The sequence below is a fragment of the Oncorhynchus nerka genome, linkage group LG3 (genome assembly GCF_034236695.1).
Source record: "Oncorhynchus nerka isolate Pitt River linkage group LG3, Oner_Uvic_2.0, whole genome shotgun sequence".
Lineage (NCBI taxonomy): Eukaryota > Metazoa > Chordata > Actinopteri > Salmoniformes > Salmonidae > Oncorhynchus > Oncorhynchus nerka.
The window spans coordinates 87,539,202-87,563,470 of NC_088398.1; the positions used below are offsets into that span (position 1 = coordinate 87,539,202).

General features: G+C 49.7%; 1 protein-coding gene across 2 annotated transcripts in view; it reads right to left on the reverse strand.

Moving 5' to 3' along the window:
• The window catches only part of LOC115126570 (speckle-type POZ protein-like A), an 82,622-nt gene that overhangs the window by 10,619 nt on the left and 47,734 nt on the right, over positions 1–24,269 (reverse strand). For both annotated transcript variants that reach the window (XM_065016453.1, XM_065016448.1), the window contains exons 7-9: positions 7,823–8,000; positions 7,495–7,550; positions 7,269–7,391 (exon numbers count right to left, since the gene is read on the reverse strand). In XM_065016453.1, the coding sequence (XP_064872525.1) occupies positions 7,269–7,391; positions 7,495–7,550; positions 7,823–8,000 (357 nt within the window). The remainder of the gene's footprint in view (positions 1–7,268; positions 7,392–7,494; positions 7,551–7,822; positions 8,001–24,269) is intronic.

The following is a 24,269-nucleotide window of genomic DNA, read 5'->3' on the forward strand; positions in this document are numbered from 1 at the left end:
AGGGTTGGAGTCAGGGGTTAGGATTCATTAGGGTTGGGGTCAGGGGTTAGGATTCATTAGGGTTGGGGTCAGGGATTAGGGTTCATTAAGGTTGGGGTCAGGGTTGGAGTCAGGGGTTAGGATTCATTCGGGTTGGGGTCAGGGATTGGGGTTCATTAAGGTTGGGGTCAGGGTTGGAGTCAGGGGTTAGGGTTCATTAAGGTTGGGGTCAGGGTTGGAGTCAGGGGTTAGGGTTCATTAGGGTTGGGGTCAGGGGTTAGGATTCATTAGGGTTGGGGTCAGGGGTTAGGATTCATTAGGGTTGGGGTCAGGGGTTAGGATTCACTAAGGTTGGGGTCAGGGGTTAGGATTCATTAAGGTTGGGGTCAGGGTTGGAGTCAGGGGTTAGGATTCATTAGGGTTTGGGTCAGGGGTTAGGATTCATTAGGGTTGGGGTCAGGATTCATTAAGGTTGGGGTCAGGGGTTAGGATTCATTAAGGTTGGGGTCAGGAGTTAAGATTCATTAGGGTTGGGGTCAGGATTCATTAAGGTTGGGGTCAGGGGTTAGGATTCATTAAGGTTGGGGTCAGGATTGGAGTCAGGGGTTAGGATTCATTAGGGTTGGGGTCAGGGGTTAGTGTTCATTAGGGTTGGGGTCAGGATTCATTCGGGTTGGGGTCAGGGATCAGGATTCATTCGGGTTGGGGTCAGGGGTGAAGTCAGGGGTTAGGATTCATTAAGGTTGGGGTCAGGATTCATTAGGGTTGGGGTCAGGATTCATTAGGGTTGGGGTCAGGATTCATTCAGGTTGGGGTCAGGTTTGGAGTCAGGGGTTAGGATTCATTAAGGTTGGGGTCAGGGGTTAGGATTCATTAAGGTTGGGGTCAGGGGTGGAGTCAGGGGTTAGGGTTCATTAACTTCTTTGGGATATGGGGGCAGCATTTTCACTTTTGGATGAATAGCGTGCCCAGAGTGAACTGCCTCCTACTCAGTCCCAGATGTTAATATATGCATATCATTATTAATATTGGATAGAAAACACCCTTATGTTTCTAAAACTGTTTGAATTATGTCTGTGAGTATGACAGAACTCATATGGCAGGCAAAAACCTGAGGTTTGTAGTTTTTGAACTAAGCCCCTATCAAATACACAGTGGAATATAGGTCATGTTGCACTTCCTAGGGCTTCCACTAGATGTCAACCATCTTTAGAACGTTGTTTCAGGCTTCTACTGTGAAGGGAGAGCGAATGAGAGCTGTTTAACTAAGGGGTCTGGCAGCAGCCTCGTTCTCAGTCACGCGCATTTCACATGAGAGGAAGCTCTCGTTCCATTGCTTTTCTACAGAATGGAATTCTCCGGTTGGAACATTATTGAACATTTATGATAAAAACATCCTAAAGATTGATTCTGTACTTAGTTTGACAAGTTTCTACGACCTGTAATATAACTTTTTGAACTTTTCGTCCGACTGGACCTGAACGCGCGTTTGGATTTGTTTACCAAACGCCCTAACAAAATAAGCTATTTGGACATAATTGATGGACTTTATGGAACAAAACATTTGTCGAACTGGGATTCCTGGGAGTGCATTCTGATAAATATTCACTTACCTTTGATCTTCATATTGCTATTTTTGACTAATGTTGACTGCGCAACATGGCGGATATTTCTTATGGCTGTTTTGGGCGCTGAGCGCCGTACACAGATTATGCTTTTTTCGTAAAGTTTAAAAAAAATCTGACACAGCGGTAGCATTAAGGAGAAGTTTATCTATATTTCCATGTATCACATATGTATTTTCATCAACAGTATTTCTGTAAATTCATGTTGCTCTCTGCAAAATAAATGCATGTTTTGGAACTACTGAACGTAACACGCCAACGTAACACGCCTCCAGACGCTAACCAGCTAACTAGCTACAAGCTAGTTAGTCATTGTTAGTTAAAAAAAAAAAAAAAAAAAAAACCTGGATAACACTCGCCAGCCCCCCTGCCCATCCACCGCTGCCCCCTGGACACTGATCTCTTGGCTACATAGCTGACGCACGCTGGACTGTCCATTAATCACGGTACTCCTTTCTGCTTGTTTGTCTTACCTGTCGGCCCCGTTGCCTAGTCAACGCCATTTTACCTGCTGTTTGTTGTGCTAGCGGATTAGCCTCGCCTACTGTTTTTAGCTAGCTTTCCAAATTCAACATCTGTGATTACTGTATGCCTCGCTGTATGTCTCTCTCAGATGTCAATATGCCTTGTATACTGTTGTTCAGGTTAGTTATAATTGTTTTAGTTCACAATGGAGCCCCTAGACCCACTCTGCATACCCCTGTTACCTCCTTTGTCCCACCTCCCACACATGCGGTGACCTCACCCATTACAACCAGCATGTCCAGAGATACAACCTGTCTCATCATCACCCAGTGCCTGGGCTTACCTCCGCTGTACCCGCACCCCACCATACCCCTGTCTGTGCATTATGCCCTGAATATATTCTACCATGCCCAGAAACCTGCTCCTCTTATCCTCTGCCCCCAACGCTCTAGGCGACCAGTTTTGATAGCCTTTAGCCGCACCCTCATACTACTCCTTCTCTGTTCCGCGGGTGATGTGGAGGTAAACCCAGGCCCTGCATGTCCCCAGGTACCCTCATTTGTTGACTTCTGTGATCGAAATAGCCTTGGTTTTATGCATGTCAACATCAGAAGCCTCCTCCCTAAGTTTGTTTTACTCACTGCTTTAGCACACTCTGCTAACCCTGATGTCCTTGCCGTGTCTGAATCCTGGCTCAGGAAGGCCACCAAAAATCTAGAGATTTCCATACCCAACTATAACATCTTCCGTCAAGATAGAACTACCAAAGGGGGCGGAGTTGCAGTCTACTGCAGAGATAGCCTGCAAAGTAACGTCATACTTTCCAGGTCCATACCCAAACAGTTCGAACTACTAATTTTGAAAATTACCCTCTCCAGAAATAAGTCTCTCACTGTTGCCGCCTGCTACCGGCCACCCTCAGCTCCCAGCTGTGCCCTGGACACCATTTGTGAATTGATCGCCCCCCATCTAGCTTCAGAGTTTGTTCTGTTAGGTGACCTAAACTGGGATATGCTTAACACCCCGGCAGTCCTACAATGTAAGCTAGATGCCCTCAATCTCACTCAAATCATCAAGGAACCCACCAGGTACAACCCTAACTCTGTAAACAAGGGCACCCTCATAGACGTCATCCTGACCAACTGGCCCTCCAAATACACCTCCGCTGTCTTCAACCAGGATCTCAGCGATCACTGCCTCATTGCCTGTATCCGCCACGGAGCCGCAGTCAAACGACCACCCCTCATCACTGTCAAACGCTCCCTAAAACACTTCTGTGAGCAGGCCTTTCTAATCGACCTGGCCCGGGTATCCTGGAAGGACATTGACCTCATCCCGTCAGTTGAGGATGCCTGGTCATTCTTTAAAAGTAACTTCCTCACCATTTTAGATAAGCATGCTCCGTTCAAAAATGCAGAACCAAGAACAGATACAGCCCTTGGTTCACTCCAGACCTGACTGCCCTCGACCAGCACAAAAACATCCTGTGGCGGACTGCAATAGCATCGAATAGCCCCGTGATATGCAACTGTTCAGGAAGTCAGGAACCAATACATGCAGTCAGTCAGGAAAGCTAAGGCCAGCTTCTTCAGGCAGAAGTTTGCATCCTGTAGCTCCAACTCCAAAAAGTTCTGGGACACTGTGAAGTCCATGGAGAACAAGAGTACCTCCTCCCAGCTGCCCACTGCACTGAGGCTAGGTAACACGGTCTCCACCGATAAATCCACGATTATCGAAAGCTTCAATAAGCACTTCTCAACGGCTGGCCATGCCTTCCGCCTGGCTACTCCAACCTCGGCCAACAGCTCCGCCCCCCGCAGCTCCTCGCCCAAGCCTCTCCAGGTTCTCCTTTACCCAAATCCAGATAGCAGATGTTCTGAAAGAGCTGCAAAACCTAGACCCGTACAAATCAGCTGGGCTTGACAATCTGGACCCTCTATTTCTGAAACTATCTGCCGCCATTGTCGCAACCCCTATTACCAGCCTGTTCAACCTCTCTTTCATATCGTCTGAGATCCCCAAGGATTGGAAAGCTGCCGCAGTCATCCCCCTCTTCAAAGGGGAGACACCCTGGACCCAAACTGCTATAGACCTATATCCATCCTGCCCTGCCTATCTAAGGTCTTCGAAAGCCAAGTCAACAAACAGGTCACTGACCATCTCGAATCCCACCGTACCTTCTCCGCTGTGCAATCTGGTTTCCGAGCCGGTCACGGGTGCACCTCAGCCACGCTCAAGGTACTAAACGATATCATAACCGCTATCGATAAAAGACAGTACTGTGCAGCCGTCTTCATCGACCTCGCCAAGGCTTTCGACTCTGTCAATCACCATATTCTTATCGGCAGACTCAATAGCCTCGGTTTCTCGGATGACTGCCTTGCCTGGTTCACCAATTACTTTGCAGACAGAGTTCAGTGTGTCAAATCGGAGGGCATGCTGTCCGGTCCTCTGGCAGTCTCTATGGGGTGCCACAGGGTTCAATTCTCGGGCCGACTCTTTTCTCTGTATATATCAATGATGTTGCTCCTGCTGCGGGCGATTCCCTGATCCACCTCTACGCAGACGACACCATTCTATATACTTTCGGCCCGTCATTGGACACTGTGCTATCTAACCTCAAACGAGCTTCAATGCCATACAGCACTCCTTCCGTGGCCTCCAACTGCTCTTAAACGCGAGTAAAACCAAATGCATGCTTTTCAACCGATCGCTGCCTGCACCCGCATGCCCGACTAGCATCACCACCCTGGATGGTTCCGACATTGAATATGTGGACATCTATAAGTACCTAGGTGTCTGGCTAGACTGCAAACTCTCCTTCCAGACTCACATCAAACATCTCCAATCGAAAATCAAATCAAGAGTCGGCTTTCTATTCCGCAACAAAGCCTCCTTCACTCACGCCGCCAAGCTTACCCTAGTAAAACTGACTATCCTACCGATCCTCGATTTCGGCGATGTCATCTACAAAATGGCTTCCAACACTCTACTCAGCAAACTGGATGCAGTCTATCATAGTGCCATCCGTTTTGTCACCAAAGCACCTTATACCACCCACCACTGCGACTTGTATGCTCTAGTCGGCTGGCCCTCGCTACATATTCGTCGCCAGACCCACTGGCTCAGGTCATCTACAAGTCCATGCTAGGTAAAGCTCCGCCTTATCTCAGTTCACTGGTCACGATGGCAACACCCATCCGTAGCACACGCTCCAGCAGGTGTATCTCACTGATCATCCCTAAAGCCAACACCTCATTTGGCCGCCTTTCGTTCCAGTACTCTGCTGCCTGTGACTGGAATGAACTGCAAAAATCGCTGAAGTTGGAGACTTTTATCTCCCTCACCAACTTCAAACATCAGCTATCCGAGCAGCTAACCGATCGCTGCAGCTGTACATAGTCTATTGGTAAATAGCCCACCCATTTTCACCTACCTCATCCCCATACTGTTTTTATACTGTTTTTTTATTTTATTTATTTATTTACTTTTCTGCTCTTTTGCACACCAATATCTCTACCTGTACATGACCATCTGATCATTTATCACCCCAGTGTTAATCTGCAAAATTGTATTATTCGCCTACCTCCTCATGCCTTTTGCACACATTGTATATAGACTGCCCATTTTTTTTCTACTGTGTTATTGACTTGTTAATTGCTTACTCCATGTGTAACTCTGTGTTGTCTGTTCACACTGCTATGCTTTATCTTGGCCAGGTCGCAGTTGCAAATGAGAACTTGTTCTCAACTAGCCTACCTGGTTAAATAAAGGTGAAATAAAATAAAAAAATAAAAAAAATGTAAAATTAGATTTTTGGATATAAATATGAACTTTATCGAACAAAACATACATGTATTGTGTAACATGAAGTCCTATGAGTGCCATCTGATGAAGATCAAAGGTTAGGGATTCATTTCTCTATTTGTGCTTTTTGTGACTCCTCTCTTTGGCTGGAAAAATGGCTGTGTTTTTCTGTGACTTGGCGCCCTGCAATTTCATTGGCTGTTGGCGAGGGGTTCCGCTAGCGTTCCTAGACAGGTTAAGGTTGGAGTCAGGGGTTAGGATTCATTAAGGTTGGGGTCAGGGGTTAGGATTCATTAAGGTTGGGGTCAGGGGTTAGGATTCATTAGGGTTGGGGTCAGGATTTATTAAGGTTGTGGTCAGGGTTGGAGTCAGGGGTTAGAGCTCATTAAGGTTGGGGTCAGGGGTTTGTGTTCAATAAGGTTGGAATCAGGGGTCAGGGTTTATTAAGGTTGGGGTCAGGGGTTAGGATTCATTAAGGTTGGGGTCAGGGGTTTGTGTTCAATAAGGTTGGAATCAGGGGTCAGGGTTCATTAAGGTTGGGGTCAGGGTTCATTAAGGTTGGGGTCAGGTGTTAGGATTCATTAAGGTTGTGGTCAGGGTTGGAGTCAGGGGTTAGGGTTCATTAGGGTTGGGGTCAGGGTTGGAATCAGGGGTCAGGGTTTATTAAGGTTGGGGTCAGGGGTTAGGATTCATTAAGGTTGGGGTCAGGGTTTATTAAGGTTGGGGTCAGGGTTTATTAAGGTTGGGGTCAGGGTTGGAGTCAGGGGTCATTAGGGTTGGGGTCAGGGTTGGAGTCAGGGGTCAGGGGTCATTAAGGTTGGGGTCAGGGGTTAGGGTTCATTAGGGTTGGGGTCAGGGGTCACTAAGGTTGGGGTCAGGGTTCATTAGGGTTGGGGTCAGGGTTCATTAGGGTTGGGGTCAGGGTTCATTAAGGTTGGGGTCAGGGTTCATTAAGGTTGGGGTCAGGGGTCAGGGTTCATTAAGGTTGGGGTCAGGCGATATTACGATAGTTATTGACAGCCACCGTCGATGGTGACCACATCGGGATGTGAGACGATGATTTATCCTATTTGATCTTGACTGGTGCCACTCCGTAAAGCATCGAACTGCAAGGCAGCGCATGACTGACATTCGGAGTGATTTGCCTATTCTATTAGCCAGAGATTGACATGGTCGATCTCCACAGATCGATCTCCACAGATCAGCAGAGAGCTGATCTGTAGGGGTACAGTCCTCATGTGAATCTAGCTCTGACAACCCAACCATGCAGATTATTTTACATTTTAAAACAATTTGGATTCAAATTCAAATCATTTCAAATGACACGTTAGCCGTATATCAGGCTACTGTAACCCTGTATGGACTAGCTCCGTTATATTGGGTCAGTCTTACTTTGTCAGCAGCTGCCAGCAGGTTGTCGGCCATCTTGTCCAGGTTGGGAGCTTTCCCTGTGTAGATGAATCCCATCATCTCCTTAAACACGTCTGGCTCCACATCACTGATGTCCACACGGTTCTGAGACAGGACACAGTATCATTGTGTTACTATGAGAAATAAAGTAGCAGCAGTACAACACAATGTGTTCATATGTGAAGGTGAATGTCTCGGTGAAACACACCTTTTTACTCTCCTCCATCTCATGTTCAAACATGGCGCTAAAGACGGGAGATCTCGCTGTCAATCAAAGAAGGAAAAACAACATTAGTATGTCTGTGGTGATTCAAGGCATTCTTAACCAAACTACTGAAGCAAAAGCACGGAGTCAAGGGGAAGGAATCTATCCCTGCGGTCTGCACAGCTAGGAGGGCTGAGGTAAGAGAGGGCTGGAGAGGCCCTCAGGATTACAACCAGGTGTTACAGGGTTAGGGATTAAAACCAGGGGGCTGGTAAGCGGCAGAGAGGGGGCTGGTGCTGGTAGTGGTAGAGAGGTAGTGTCCGAGTCTTACCTGCTAGGATGGATTTGTGTGCCTTGAACTCCTGCCCCCCCACATAGAGGGAACAGTCAGTGAAGCGGGAACACTGCCACAGGTTCCCCAGGTCGTCGGACAGCTGGCACTCTGGTACCTTCAGCATGTTGATGTTGGACTGGCCAGAGATGTTCACAGAGTCCTGAACCACACTCACCTAGAATATAATACATGATCAATACATGATTTACTGTTCCTTCAGAAAGTATTTATACCCCTTGATTTATTACACATTTTGTTGTGTTACAACCTGAATTCAAAACAGACTAAATATACTATTTTCCTCACCCATTGACACACAATACTTCATAATGACAAAGTGAGAAAAAAACATAATTTTTGTAAATGTATTGAAAAAGAAATCCCCAAATCTCAAATTTACATAATTATTCCTACGCCTGAGTCAATACCTGTTAGAATCACCGTTGGCAGCGATTACAGCTGTGAGTCTTTCTGGGTAAGTCTCTAAGAACTTTGCACATCTGTACTAGACATTGTACTATATCGGCACATTATTCTTAAAAAAATATTCAGGCTGTCATTGCTAGGTGGCCATTTTCAAGTCTTGCCATAGATTTTCACGCCAGTTTAAGTCTAAACCATAACTAGGCAACTCAGGAACATTCAATGTCATCTTAGCAATCAACTCCAGGGTATATTTGGCATTGTGTTTTAGGTTATTGTCCTGCTGAAAGGTGAATTTGTTTCCCAGTGTTTGTTGGAGTGCATAATGAACCAGGTTTTACTCTAGGATTTTGCCCTGGCTTAGCTCTATTCCATTTATTTTTATCTCCCTAGTCCTTTCCGATGACAAACATACCCATAATATAACGCAACCACCACCGTGCTTGAAAATATGGAGCCTGGTTCGAAGTGATGCGTTGGATTTGCCCCAAACATAACACTTTTTATTCAGGACAAATTTCTTTGCCACATTTTTTGCAGTTTTACTTTAGTGCCTTGTTACAAACAGGATGCATGTTTTGGAATATTTGTATTCTGTACAGGCTTCCTTTTCACTCTGTCAATTAGGTTAGTATTGTGGAGTAACTACAATGTTGTTGATCCATCCTCTGTTTTCTCCTATCACAGCCATTGAACTCTGTTTTAAAGTCACCATTGGCCTCATGGTGAAATCCCTGAGCGGGTTCCTTCCTCTCCGGCAACTGAGATAGGATAGACGCCTGTATCTTTGTAATGACTGGGTGTATTGATACACCATCCAAAGTGTAATTAATAACTTCACCATGCTCAAAGGGATATTCAATGTCTGCTTTTTTCATTTACCAATCGGTGTGCTTTGTGAGGCATAGGAAAACCTCCCTGGTCTTTGTGATTGGATCTGTGTTAATTTGTAAAAATTAAACTAAAAACATAACTCCACTTCCATATTATGGGGTATTGTGTGTAAGCCAGTGACAACATTTAAATGTAATCCATTTTAAACACAACAGAAATGTGGAAAAAGGGTTGTGAATACTCTCAGAAGGCCTTGTATACATGATCTATACTAAAATACTATACTATTCATGTTGGACTGGCCAGATGTTCACACTATCCTGCACCACAGACAACAGATCATACAGGTGTTTCAGTCTAGCTCAGTGCTTTCTGTGGTGGAGGGGCAGACAACAGATCATACAGGTGTTTCAGTCTAGCTCAGTGCTTTCTGTGGTGGAGGGGCAGCCAACGGATGATACAGGTGTTTCAGTCTAGCTCAGTGCTTTCTGTGGTGGAGGGGCAGACAGTAGATGATACAGGTGTTTCAGTCTAGCTCAGTGCTTTCTGTGGTGGAGGGGCAGACAACAGATCATACAGGTGTTTCAGTCTAGCTCAGTGCTTTCTGTGGTGGAGGGGCAGACAACAGATCATACAGGTGTTTCAGTCTAGCTCAGTGCTTTCTGTGGTGGAGGGGCAGACAACAGATCATACAGGTGTTTCAGTCTAGCTCAGTGCTTTCTGTGGTGGAGGGGCAGACAACAGATCATACAGGTGTTTCAGTCTAGCTCAGTGCTTTCTGTGGTGGAGGGGCAGCCAACAGATCATACAGGTGTTTCAGTCTAGCTCAGTGCTTTCTGTGGTGGAGGGGCAGCCAACAGATGATACAGGTGTTTCAGTCTAGCTCAGTGCTTTCTGTGGTGGAGGGGCAGACAACAGATCATACAGGTGTTTCAGTCTAGCTCAGTGCTTTCTGTGGTGGAGGGGCAGCCAACAGATGATACAGGTGTTTCAGTCTAGCTCAGTGCTTTCTGTGGTGGAGGGGCAGACAACAGATCATACAGGTGTTTCAGTCTAGCTCAGTGCTTTCTGTGGTGGAGGGGCAGACAACAGATCATACAGGTGTTTCAGTCTAGCTCAGTGCTTTCTGTGGTGGAGGGGCAGCCAACAGATGATACAGGTGTTTCAGTCTAGCTCAGTGCTTTCTGTGGTGGAGGGGCAGACAGCATATCGTACAGGTGTTTCAGTCTCAGTGCTTTCTGTGGTGGAGGGGCAGCCAACAGATGATACAGGTGTTTCAGTCTAGCTCAGTGCTTTCTGTGGTGGAGGGGCAGCCAACAGATCATACAGGTGTTTCAGTCTAGCTCAGTGCTTTCTGTGGTGGAGGGGCAGACAACAGATCATACAGGTGTTTCAGTCTAGCTCAGTGCTTTCTGTGGTGGAGGGGCAGCCAACAGATGATACAGGTGTTTCAGTCTAGCTCAGTGCTTTCTGTGGTGGAGGGGCAGCCAACAGATCATACAGGTGTTTCAGTCTCAGTGCTTTCTGTGGTGGAGGGGCAGCCAACAGATGATACAGGTGTTTCAGTCTAGCTCAGTGCTTTCTGTGGTGGAGGGGCAGCCAACAGATGATACAGGTGTTTCAGTCTAGCTCAGTGCTTTCTGTGGTGGAGGGGCAGCCAACATATCATACAGGTGTTTCAGTCTAGCTCAGTGCTTTCTGTGGTGGAGGGGCAGCCAACAGATGATACAGGTGTTTCAGTCTAGCTCAGTGCTTTCTGTGGTGGAGGGGCAGACAGCATATCGTACAGGTGTTTCAGTCTAGCTCAGTGCTTTCTGCACCACACTCATCTAGATAATAATATATATCTATACTAGAAATGGGCAACATGGACAAAAGTCAAATAGCCATAAATTGAGCCATTTTGCTTGATAAAAACATGTATTTCTATTAGGGCTCTAGACTGACTTTTTCCAGTGCTAAGTAAGATATGAAAGGAGATCGCTATCTACATGTCCAGGGAATGCATGATGGATATTTTTGATGTGCAGCATGCGAAAATAGGAACCAGAATAATCAGATTTATTTTTGCCTCTTTAGAGATGAATTTCCTGCATGTTTTTGGTGCATATTGTCTGACATAATTCACCATCTGAGGTAGTAGGAACTCAAAACACAGCAAGATTGCTATCTCTAAATATTATATTGTTGCTAGATAGCCATGCAATTGATCTAACAGTGAATTTAACATCCTACAAACCCTTTCCAAATGGTAGGCACATGGCCAACCCATCTCAATGACAGGTTGTTTGTAAAGTGCTGCCTTTTCCTCTAAATTGACAGTTGATGAATAAACTCACAAAGCAGAGTCTCTCTTTTTTAATGGTTATAGAAGTAAAAATATGCCGGAACGTTGTGTAGCCTAATCACTGAAATGACCGGATTCGGTAAAACGAGGGTAATATCGGTGTCTGAAATTCTCTCTCTCAGTAGGAGGACAGTACACCCGATAGTAGACCTGACAGTAGAATGTGTCCAGAACAATAAGTGTTTTCTGGAATGTAACTTGGAGGGTCCAGTTAAATGAAGTGTCCAATCAATTTGAAATTAACTGAATACTTCTAGGAATAAGTGCCAGTTTGCCTGACGTGGTTTGCAGCCAGGTCTAACATTTTCAGGGAAATTGGCAATTTTATAAACAAATTAGATTCAAATTGGAGACGGAAGGTCTCTACTCGTTTAATTAGGCGTTTCAGGAAGTTAATTAATTAGTTGGATTACAATGAGTTTGTTCTTCTGTTTTAATGGCGTAACAAAGACCAGGAGATACTGCTCCAATATAAACTCATTTAGTCATTAATAACTCTCTACTGCCCCACCGTCCTCTACAGTTCCCCGTGTGTCTTCATACTGCCCCACCGTCCTCTACAGTTCCCCGTGTGTCTTCATACTGCCCCACCGTCCTCTACAGTTCCCCGTGTGTCTTCATACTGCCCCACCGTCCTCTACAGTTCCCCGTGTGTCTTCATACTGCCCTACCGTCCTCTACAGTTCCCCGTGTGTCTTCATACTGCCCCACCGTCCTCTACAGTTCCCCGTGTGTCTTCATACTGCCCCACCGTCCTCTACAGTTCCCCGTGTGTCTTCATACTGCCCCACCGTCCTCTACAGTTCCCCGTGTGTCTTCATACTGCCCCACCGTCCTCTACAGTTCCCCGTGTGTCTTCATACTGCCCCACCGTCCTCTACGGTTCCCCGTGTGTCTTCATACTGCCCCAACGTCCTCTACGGTTCCCCGTGTGTCTTCATACTGCCCCACCGTCCTCTATGGTTCCCCGTGTGTCTTCATACTGCCCCACCGTCCTCTACGGTTCCCCGTGTGTCTTCATACTGCCCCACCGTCCTCTACGGTTCCCGTGTGTCTTCATACTGCCCCACCGTCCTCTACAGTTCCCGTGTGTCTTCATACTGCCCCACCGTCCTCTACAGTTCCCCGTGTGTCTTCATACTGCCCCACCGTCCTCTACAGTTCCCGTGTGTCTTCATACTGCCCCACCGTCCTCTACAGTTCCCGTGTGTCTTCATACTGCCCCACCGTCCTCTACAGTTCCCCGTGTGTCTTCATACTGCCCCACCGTCCTCTACAGTTCCCGTGTGTCTTCATACTGCCCCACCGTCCTCTACAGTTCCCCGTGTGTCTTCATACTGCCCCACCGTCCTCTACAGTTCCCCGTGTGTCTTCATACTGCCCCACCGTCCTCTACAGTTCCCCGTGTGTCTTCATACTGCCCCACCGTCCTCTACGGTTCCCGTGTGTCTTCATACTGCCCCACCGTCCTCTACGGTTCCCCGTGTGTCTTCATACTGCCCCACCGTCCTCTACGGTTCCCCGTGTGTCTTCATACTGCCCCACCGTCCTCTACGGTTCCCCGTGTGTCTTCATACTGCCCCACCGTCCTCTACAGTTCCCCGCGTGTCTTCATACTGCCCCACCGTCCTCTACAGTTCTCCGTGTGTCTTCATACTGCCCCACCGTCCTCTACAGTTCCCGTGTGTCTTCATACTGCCCCACCGTCCTCTACAGTTCCCCGTGTGTCTTCATACTGCCCCACCGTCCTCTACAGTTCCCGTGTGTCTTCATACTGCCCCACCGTCCTCTACAGTTCCCCGTGTGTCTTCATACTGCCCCACCGTCCTCTACAGTTCCCCGTGTGTCTTCATACTGCCCCACCGTCCTCTACAGTTCCCCGTGTGTCTTCATACTGCCCCACCGTCCTCTACAGTTCCCCGTGTGTCTTCATACTGCCCCACCGTCCTCTACAGTTCCCCGTGTGTCTTCATACTGCCCCACCGTCCTCTACAGTTCCCCGTGTGTCTTCATACTGCCCCACCGTCCTCTACAGTTCCCGTGTGTCTTCATACTGCCCCACCGTCCTCTACAGTTCCCCGTGTGTCTTCATACTGCCCCACCGTCCTCTACAGTTCCCCGTGTGTCTTCATACTGCCCCACCGTCCTCTACAGTTCCCCGTGTGTCTTCATACTGCCCCACCGTCCTCTACAGTTCTCCGTGTGTCTTCATACTGCCCCACCGTCCTCTACAGTTCCCCGTGTGTCTTCATACTGCCCCACCGTCCTCTACAGTTCCCTGTGTGTCTTCATACTGCCCCACCGTCCTCTACAGTTCCCCGTGTGTCACTCTGAGGAGCTCTCTGTGCCTGGTCTCTCTCGATTTCCGTGGAATTAATAACTCTTCATACTGAAACAAACTATTCAAGGGAGGTTCTCTCCAAATCATTGTGTCGACGTCGTACATGTATTGTAGTATAGGTGAATGTATTGTGTCGACATCGTACATGTATAGGGGTGAAAACACTGTCCTGTTGAGGTAGGGACCCTACTTCTAGAAGGGTGGAAACACTGTACTGTTGAGGTAGGGACCCTTCTAGAGGGGTGGAAACACTGTCCTGTTGAGGTAGAGACCCTTCTAGAGGGGTGGAAACACTGTCCTGTTGAGGTAGGGACCCTTCTTCTAGAGGGGTGGAAACACTGTCCTGTTGAGGTAGGGACCCTTCTTCTAGAGGGGTGGAAAAACTGTCCTGTTGAGGTAGGGACCCTTCTTCTAGAGGGGTGGAAACACTGTCCTGTTGAGGTAGGGACCGAGGGGTGAAAACACGGTCCTGTTGAGGTAGGGACCCTTCTTCTAGAGAGGTGGAAACACTGTCCTGTTGAGGTAGGGACCCTTCTTCTAGAGGGGTGGAAACACTGTCCTTTCGAGGTAGGGACCCTTCTAGAGGGGTGGAAACACGGTCCTGTTGAGGTAGGGAACCTTCTTCTAGAGGGGTGGAAACACTGTCCTGTTGAGGTAGGGACCCTTCTAGAGGGGTGGAAACACTGTCCTGTTGAGGTAGGGACCCTACTTCTAGAAGGGTGGAAACACTGTCCTGTTGAGGTAGGGACCGAGGGGTGAAAACACGGTCCTGTTGAGGTAGGGACCCTTCTAGAGGGGTGGAAACACTGTCCTTTCGAGGTAGGGACCCTTCTAGAGGGGTGGAAACACTGTCCTGTTGAGGTAGGGACCCTTCTTCTAGAGGGGTGGAAACACTGTCCTGTTGAGGTAGGGACCCTTCTTCTAGAGGGGTGGAAACACTGTCCTGTTGAGGTAGGGACCCTTCTTCTAGAGGGGTGGAAACACTGTCCTGTTGAGGTAGGGAACCTTCTTCTAGAGGGGTGTAAACACTGTCCTGTTGAGTTAGGGACCCTTCTTCTAGAGGGGTGGAAACACTGTCCTGTTGAAGTAGGGACCCTTCTTTTAGAGGGGTGGAAACACTGTCCTGTTTAGGTAGGGACCCTTCTAGATGGGTGGAAACACTGTCCTGTTGAGGTAGGGACCCTTCTTCTAGAGGGGTGGAAACACTGTCCTGTTGAGGTAGGGACCCTTCTAGAGGGGTGGAAACACTGTCCTTTCGAGGTAGGGACCCTTCTAGAGGGGTGGAAACACTGTCCTGTTGAGTTAGGGACCCTTCTAGAGGGGTGGAAACACTGTCCTGTTGAGGTAGGGACCCTTCTTCTAGAGGTGGAAACACTGTCCTGTTGAGGTAGGGACCCTTCTTCTAGAGGGGTGGAAACACTGTCCTGTTGAGGTAGGGACCCTTCTTCTAGAGGGGTGGAAACACTGTCCTGTTGAGGTAGGGACCCTTCTAGATGGGTGGAAACACTGTCCTGTTGAGGTAGGGACCCTTCTAGATGGGTGGAAACACTGTCCTGTTGAGGTAGGGACCCTTCTTCTAGAGGGGTGGAAACACTGTCCTGTTGAGGTAGGGACCCTTCTAGAGGGGTGGAAACACTGTCCTTTCGAGGTAGGGACCCTTCTAGAGGGGTGGAAACACTGTCCTGTTGAGTTAGGGACCCTTCTAGAGGGGTGGAAACACTGTCCTGTTGAGGTAGGGACCCTTCTTCTAGAGGGGTGGAAACACTGTCCTGTTGAGGTAGGGACCCTTCTTCTAGAGGGGTGGAAACACTGTCCTGTTGAGGTAGGGACCCTTCTTCTAGAGGGGTGGAAACACTGTCCTGTTGAGGTAGGGACCCTTCTTCTAGAGGGGTGGAAACACTGTCCTGTTGAGGTAGGGACCCTTCTTCTAGAGGGGTGGAAACACTGTCCTGTTGAGGTAGGGACCCTTCTTCTAGAGGGGTGGAAACACTGTCCTGTTGAGGTAGGGACCCTTCTTCTAGAGGGGTGGAAAAACTGTCCTGTTGAGGTAGGGACCCTTCTTCTAGAGGGGTGGAAACACTCCTGTTGAGGTAGGGACCCTTCTAGAGGGGTGGAAACACTTTCCTGTTGAGGTAGAGACCCTTCTAGAGGGGTGGAAACACTGTCCTGTTGAGGTAGGGACCGAGGGGTGAAAACACGGTCCTGTTGAGGTAGGGACCCTTCTTCTAGAGGGGTGGAAACACTGTCCTGTTGAGGTAGGGACCGAGGGGTGAAAACACGGTCCTGTTGAGGTAGGGACCCTTCTTCTAGAGGGGTGGAAACACTGTCCTGTTGAGGTAGGGACCCTTCTTCTAGAGGGGTGGAAACACTGTCCTGTTGAGGTAGGGACCCTTCTTCTAGAGGGGTGGAAACACTGTCCTGTTGAGGTAGGGAACCTTCTTCTAGAGGGGTGTAAACACTGTCCTGTTGAGTTAGGGACCCTTCTTCTAGAGGGGTGGAAACACTGTCCTGTTGAAGTAGGGACCCTTCTTTTAGAGGGGTGGAAACACTGTCCTGTTTAGGTAGGGACCCTTCTAGATGGGTGGAAACACTGTCCTGTTGAGGTAGGGACCCTTCTTCTAGAGGGGTGGAAACACTCCTGTTGAGGTAGGGACCCTTCTAGAGGGGTGGAAACACTTTCCTGTTGAGGTAGAGACCCCTCTAGAGGGGTGGAAACACTGTCCTGTTGAGGTAGGGACCCTTCTAGAGGGGTGGAAACACTGTCCTGTTGAGTTAGGGACCCTTCTTCTAGAGGGGTGGAAACACTGTCCTGTTGAAGTAGGGACCCTTCTTTTAGAGGGGTGGAAACACTGTCCTGTTTAGGTAGGGACCCTTCTAGATGGGTGGAAACACTGTCCTGTTGAGGTAGGGACCCTTCTTCTAGAGGGGTGGAAACACTCCTGTTGAGGTAGGGACCCTTCTAGAGGGGTGGAAACACTTTCCTGTTGAGGTAGAGACCCCTCTAGAGGGGTGGAAACACTGTCCTGTTGAGGTAGGGACCCTTCTAGAGGGGTGGAAACACTGTCCTTTCGAGGTAGGGACCCTTCTAGAGGGGTGGAAACACTGTCCTGTTGAGTTAGGGACCCTTCTAGAGGGGTGGAAACACTGTCCTGTTGAGGTAGGGACCCTTCTTCTAGAGGGGTGGAAACACTGTCCTGTTGAGGTAGGGACCCTTCTTCTAGAGGGGTGGAAACACTGTCCTGTTGAGGTAGGGACCCTTCTTCTAGAGGGGTGGAAACACTGTCCTGTTGAGGTAGGGACCCTTCTTCTAGAGGGGTGGAAACACTGTCCTGTTGAGGTAGGGACCCTTCTTCTAGAGGGGTGGAAACACTGTCCTGTTGAGGTAGGGACCCTTCTTCTAGAGGGGTGGAAACACTGTCCTGTTGAGGTAGGGACCCTTCTTCTAGAGGGGTGGAAACACTGTCCTGTTGAGGTAGGGACCCTTCTTCTAGAAGGGTGGAAACACTGTCCTGTTGAGGTAGGGACCGAGGGGTGAAAACACAGTCCTGTTGAGGTAGGGACCCTTCTAGAGGGGTGGGAACACTGTCCTGTTGAGGTAGGGACCCTTCTTCTAGAGGGGTGGGAACACTGTCCTGTTGAGGTAGGGACCCTTCTTCTAGAGGGCTGGAAACAATGTCCTGTTGAGGTAGGGACCCTTCTTCTAGAGGGGTGGAAACACTGTCCTGTTGAGGTAGGGACCCTTCTTCTAGAGGGGTGGAAACACTCCTGTTGAGGTAGGGACCCTTCTAGAGGGGTGGAAACACTTTCCTGTTGAGGTAGAGACCCTCCTAGAGGGGTGGAAACACTGTCCTGTTGAGGTAGGGACCCTTCTAGAGGGGTGGAAACACTGTCCTGTTGAGGTAGGGACCCTTCTTCTAGAGGGGTGGAAACACTGTCCTGTTGAGGTAGGGACCCTTCTTCTAGAGGGGTGGAAACACTGTCCTGTTGAGGTAGGGACCCTTCTTCTAGAAGGGTGGAAACACTGTCCTGTTGAGGTAGGGACCGAGGGGTGAAAACACGGTCCTGTTGAGGTAGGGACCCTTCTAGAGGGGTGGAAACACTGTCCTGTTGAGGTAGGGACCCTTCTTCTAGAGGGGTGGAAACACTGTCCTGTTGAGGTAGGGACCCTTCTTCTAGAAGGGTGGAAACACTGTCCTGTTGAGGTAGGGACCCTTCTTCTAGAGGGGTGGAAACACTGTCCTGTTGAGGTAGGGACCGAGGGGTGAAAACACGGTCCTGTTGAGGTAGGGACCCTTCTTCTAGAGGGGTGTAAACACTGTCCTGTTGAGTTAGGGACCCTTCTTCTAGAGGGGTGGAAACACTGTCCTGTTGAAGTAGGGACCCTTCTTTTAGAGGGGTGGAAACACTGTCCTGTTGAGGTAGGGACCGAGGGGTGAAAACACGGTCCTGTTGAGGTAGGGACCCTTCTTCTAGAGAGGTGGAAACACTGTCCTGTTGAGGTAGGGACCCTTCTTCTAGAGGGGGGAAACACTGTCCTGTTGAGGTAGGGACCCTTCTAGAGGGGTGGAAACACGGTCCTGTTGAGGTAGGGACCCTTCTTCTAGAGGGTGGAAAAACTGTCCTGTTGAAGTAGGGACACTTCTTCTAGAGGGTGGAAACACGGTCCTGTTGAGGTAGGGACCCTTCTTCTAGAGGGGTGGAAACACTGTCCTGTTGAGGTAGGGACCCTTCTAGAGGGGGGAAACACTGTCCTGTTGAGGTAGGGACCCTTCTAGATGGGTGGAAACACTGTCCTGTTGAGGTAGGGACCCTTCTTCTAGAGGGGTGGAAACACTGTCCTGTTGAGGTAGGGACCCTTCTTCTAGAGGGGTGGAAACACTGTCCTGTTGAGGTAGGGACCCTTCTTCTAGAGGGGTGGAAACACTGTCCTGTTGAGGTAGGGACCCTTCTTCTAGAGGGGTGGAAACACTGTCCTTTCGAGGTAGGGACCCTTCTAGAGGGGTGGAAACACTGTCCTGTTGAGTTAGGGACCCTTCTAGAGGGGTGGAAACACTGTCCTGTTGAGGTAGGGACCCTTCTTCTAGAGGGGTGGAAACACTGTCCTGTTGAGGTAGGGACCCTTCTTCTAGAGGGGTGGAAACACTGTCCTGTTGAGGTAGGGACCCTTCTTCTAGAGGGGTGGAAACACTGTCCTGTTGAGGTAGGGACCCTTCTAGATGGGTGGAAACACTGTCCTGTTGAGGTAGGGACCCTTCTAGATGGGTGGAAACACTGTCCTGTTGAGGTAGGGACCCTTCTTCTAGAGGGGTGGAAACACTGTCCTGTTGAGGTAGGGACCCTTCTAGAGGGGTGGAAACACTGTCCTTTCGAGGTAGGGACCCTTCTAGAGGGGTGGAAACACTGTCCTGTTGAGTTAGGGACCCTTCTAGAGGGGTGGAAACACTGTCCTGTTGAGGTAGGGACCCTTCTTCTAGAGGGGTGGAAACACTGTCCTGTTGAGGTAGGGACCCTTCTTCTAGAGGGGTGGAAACACTGTCCTGTTGAGGTAGGGACCCTTCTTCTAGAGGGGTGGAAACACTGTCCTGTTGAGGTAGGGACCCTTCTTCTAGAGGGTGGAAACACTGTCCTGTTGAGGTAGGGACCCTTCTTCTAGAGGGGTGGAAACACTGTCCTGTTGAGGTAGGGACCCTTCTTCTAGAGGGGTGGAAACACTGTCCTGTTGAGGTAGGGACCCTTCTTCTAGAGGGGTGGAAAAACTGTCCTGTTGAGGTAGGGACCCTTCTTCTAGAGGGGTGGAAACACTCCTGTTGAGGTAGGGACCCTTCTAGAGGGTGGAAACACTTTCCTGTTGAGGTAGAGACCCTTCTAGAGGGGTGGAAACACTGTCCTGTTGAGGTAGGGACCGAGGGGTGAAAACACGGTCCTGTTGAGGTAGGGACCCTTCTTCTAGAGGGGTGGAAACACTGTCCTGTTGAGGTAGGGACCGAGGGGTGAAAACACGGTCCTGTTGAGGTAGGGACCCTTCTTCTAGAGGGGTGGAAACACTGTCCTGTTGAGGTAGGGACCCTTCTTCTAGAGGGGTGGAAACACTGTCCTGTTGAGGTAGGGACCCTTCTTCTAGAGGGGTGGAAACACTGTCCTGTTGAGGTAGGGAACCTTCTTCTAGAGGGGTGTAAACACTGTCCTGTTGAGTTAGGGACCCTTCTTCTAGAGGGGTGGAAACACTGTCCTGTTGAAGTAGGGACCCTTCTTTTAGAGGGGTGGAAACACTGTCCTGTTTAGGTAGGGACCCTTCTAGATGGGTGGAAACACTGTCCTGTTGAGGTAGGGACCCTTCTTCTAGAGGGGTGGAAACACTCCTGTTGAGGTAGGGACCCTTCTAGAGGGGTGGAAACACTTTCCTGTTGAGGTAGAGACCCCTCTAGAGGGGTGGAAACACTGTCCTGTTGAGGTAGGGACCCTTCTAGAGGGGTGGAAACACTGTCCTTTCGAGGTAGGGACCCTTCTAGAGGGGTGGAAACACTGTCCTGTTGAGTTAGGGACCCTTCTAGAGGGGTGGAAACACTGTCCTGTTGAGGTAGGGACCCTTCTTCTAGAGGGGTGGAAACACTGTCCTGTTGAGGTAGGGACCCTTCTTCTAGAGGGGTGGAAACACTGTCCTGTTGAGGTAGGGACCCTTCTTCTAGAGGGTGGAAACACTGTCCTGTTGAGGTAGGGACCCTTCTTCTAGAGGGGTGGAAACACTGTCCTGTTGAGGTAGGGACCCTTCTTCTAGAGGGGTGGAAACACTGTCCTGTTGAGGTAGGGACCCTTCTTCTAGAGGGGTGGAAACACTGTCCTGTTGAGGTAGGGACCCTTCTTCTAGAGGGGTGGAAACACTGTCCTGTTGAGGTAGGGACCCTTCTTCTAGAAGGGTGGAAACACTGTCCTGTTGAGGTAGGGACCGAGGGGTGAAAACACAGTCCTGTTGAGGTAGGGACCCTTCTAGAGGGTGGGAACACTGTCCTGTTGAGGTAGGGACCCTTCTTCTAGAGGGGTGGGAACACTGTCCTGTTGAGGTAGGGACCCTTCTTCTAGAGGGTGGAAACAATGTCCTGTTGAGGTAGGGACCCTTCTTCTAGAGGGTGGAAACACTGTCCTGTTGAGGTAGGGACCCTTCTTCTAGAGGGGTGGAAACACTCCTGTTGAGGTAGGGACCCTTCTAGAGGGTGGAAACACATTCCTGTTGAGGTAGAGACCCTCCTAGAGGGTGGAAACACTGTCCTGTTGAGGTAGGGACCCTTCTAGAGGGGTGGAAACACTGTCCTGTTGAGGTAGGGACCCTTCTTCTAGAGGGGTGGAAACACTGTCCTGTTGAGGTAGGGACCCTTCTTCTAGAGGGTGGAAACACTGTCCTGTTGAGGTAGGGACCCTTCTTCTAGAAGGGTGGAAACACTGTCCTGTTGAGGTAGGGACCGAGGGTGAAAACACGGTCCTGTTGAGGTAGGGACCCTTCTAGAGGGTGGAAACACTGTCCTGTTGAGGTAGGGACCCTTCTTCTAGAGGGGTGGAAACACTGTCCTGTTGAGGTAGGGACCCTTCTTCTAGAAGGGTGGAAACACTGTCCTGTTGAGGTAGGGACCCTTCTTCTAGAGGGGTGGAAACACTGTCCTGTTGAGGTAGGGACCGAGGGGTGAAAACACGGTCCTGTTGAGGTAGGGACCCTTCTTCTAGAGGGGTGTAAACACTGTCCTGTTGAGTTAGGGACCCTTCTTCTAGAGGGGTGGAAACACTGTCCTGTTGAAGTAGGGACCCTTCTTTTAGAGGGGTGGAAACACTGTCCTGTTGAGGTAGGGACCGAGGGGTGAAAACACGGTCCTGTTGAGGTAGGGACCCTTCTTCTAGAGAGGTGGAAACACTGTCCTGTTGAGGTAGGGACCCTTCTTCTAGAGGGGTGGAAACACTGTCCTGTTGAGGTAGGGACCCTTCTAGAGGGGTGGAAACACGGTCCTGTTGAGGTAGGGACCCTTCTTCTAGAGGGGTGGAAAAACTGTCCTGTTGAAGTAGGGACACTTCTTCTAGAGGGGTGGAAACACGGTCCTGTTGAGGTAGGGACCCTTCTTCTAGAGGGGTGGAAACACTGTCCTGTTGAGGTAGGGACCCTTCTAGAGGGGGGAAACACTGTCCTGTTGAGGTAGGGACCCTTCTAGATGGGTGGAAACACTGTCCTGTTGAGGTAGGGACCCTTCTTCTAGAGGGGTGGAAACACTGTCCTGTTGAGGTAGGGACCCTTCTTCTAGAGGGGTGGAAACACTGTCCTGTTGAGGTAGGGACCCTTCTTCTAGAGGGGTGGAAACACTGTCCTGTTGAGGTAGGGACCCTTCTTCTAGAGGGGTGGAAACACTGTCCTGTTGAGGTAGGGACCCTTCTTCTAGAGGGGTGGAAACACTGTCCTGTTGAGGTAGGGACCCTTCTTCTAGAGGGTGGAAACACTGTCCTGTTGAGGTAGGGACCCTTCTTCTAGAGAGGGGTTGAGGTAAACCCTTCTAGAGGTGGAAACACTTTCCTGTTGAGGTAGAGACCCTTTTAGAGGGGTGGAAACACTGTCCTGTTGAGGTAGGGACCCTTCTAGAGGGGTGGAAACACTGTCCTGTTGAGGTAGGGACCCTTCTTCTAGAGGGGTGGAAACACTGTCCTGTTGAGGTAGGGACCCTTCTTCTAGAAGGGTGGAAACACTGTCCTGTTGAGGTAGGGACCGAGGGGTGAAAACACAGTCCTGTTGAGGTAGGGACCCTTCTAGAGGGGTGGGAACACTGTCCTGTTGAGGTAGGGACCCTTCTTCTAGAGGGGTGGGAACACTGTCCTGTTGAGGTAGGGACCCTTCTTCTAGAGGGGTGGAAACAATGTCCTGTTGAGGTAGGGACCCTTCTTCTAGAGGGGTGGAAACACTGTCCTGTTGAGGTAGGGACCCTTCTTCTAGAGGGGTGGAAACACTTTCCTGTTGAGGTAGAGACCCTCCTAGAGGGGTGGAAACACTGTCCTGTTGAGGTAGGGACCCTTCTAGAGGGTGGAAACACTGTCCTGTTGAGGTAGGGACCCTTCTAGAGGGGTGGAAACACTTTCCTGTTGAGGTAGAGACCCTCCTAGAGGGGTGGAAACACTGTCCTGTTGAGGTAGGGACCCTTCTTCTAGAAGGGTGGAAACACTGTCCTGTTGAGGTAGGGACCGAGGGGTGAAAACACGGTCCTGTTGAGGTAGGGACCCTTCTAGAGGGGTGGAAACACTGTCCTGTTGAGGTAGGGACCCTTCTTCTAGAGGGGTGGAAACACTGTCCTGTTGAGGTAGGGACCCTTCTTCTAGAAGGGTGGAAACACTGTCCTGTTGAGGTAGGGACCGAGGGGTGAAAACACGGTCCTGTTGAGGTAGGGACCCTTCTTCTAGAGGGGTGAAAACACTGTCCTGTTGAGGTAGGGACCCTTCTTCTAGAGGGGTGGAAACACTGTCCTGTTGAGGTAGGGACCCTTCTAGAGGGGTGGAAACACGGTCCTGTTGAGGTAGGGACCCTTCTAGAGGGGTGGAAACACTGTCCTGTTGAGGTAGGGACCCTTCTTCTAGAAGGGTGGAAACACTGTCCTGTTGAGGTAGGGACCGAGGGGTGAAAACACTGTCCTGTTGAGGTAGGGACCCTTCTAGAGGAGTGGAAACAATGTCCTGTTGAGGTAGGGACCCTTCTTCTAGAGGGGTGGAAACACTGTCCTGTTGAGGTAGGGACCCTTCTAGAAGGGTGGAAACACTGTCCTGTTGAGGTAGGGACCCTTCTTCTAGAGGGGTGGAAACACTGTCCTGTTGAGGTAGGGACCCTTCTTCTAGAGGGGTGGAAACACTGTCCTGTTGAGGTAGGGACCCTTCTTCTAGAGGGGTGGAAACACTGTCCTGTTGAGGTAGGGACCCTTCTTCTAGAGGGGTGGAAACACTGTCCTGTTGAGGTAGGGACCGAGGGGTGAAAACACGGTCCTGTTGAGGTAGGGACCCTTCTTCTAGAGAGGTGGAAACACTGTCCTGTTAAGGTAGGGACCCTTCTTCTAGAGGGGTGGAAACACTGTCCTGTTGAGGTAGGGACTCTTCTAGAGGGGTGGAAACACTGTCCTGTTGAGGTAGGGACCCTTCTTCTAGAGGGGTGGAAAAACTGTCCTGTTGAAGTAGGGACCCTTCTTCTAGAGGGGTGGAAACACGGTCCTGTTGAGGTAGGGACCCTTCTTCTAGAGGGGTGGAAACACTGTCCTGTTGAGGTAGGGACCCTTCTAGAGGGGTGGAAACACTGTCCTGTTGAGGTAGGGACCCTTCTAGATGGGTGGAAACACTGTCCTGTTGAGGTAGGGACCCTTCTTCTAGAGGGGTGGAAACACTGTCCTGTTGAAGTAGGGACCCTTCTTCTAGAGGGGTGGAAACACTGTCCTGTTGAGGTAGGGACCCTTCTTCTAGAGGGGTGGAAACACTGTCCTGTTGAGGTAGGGACCCTT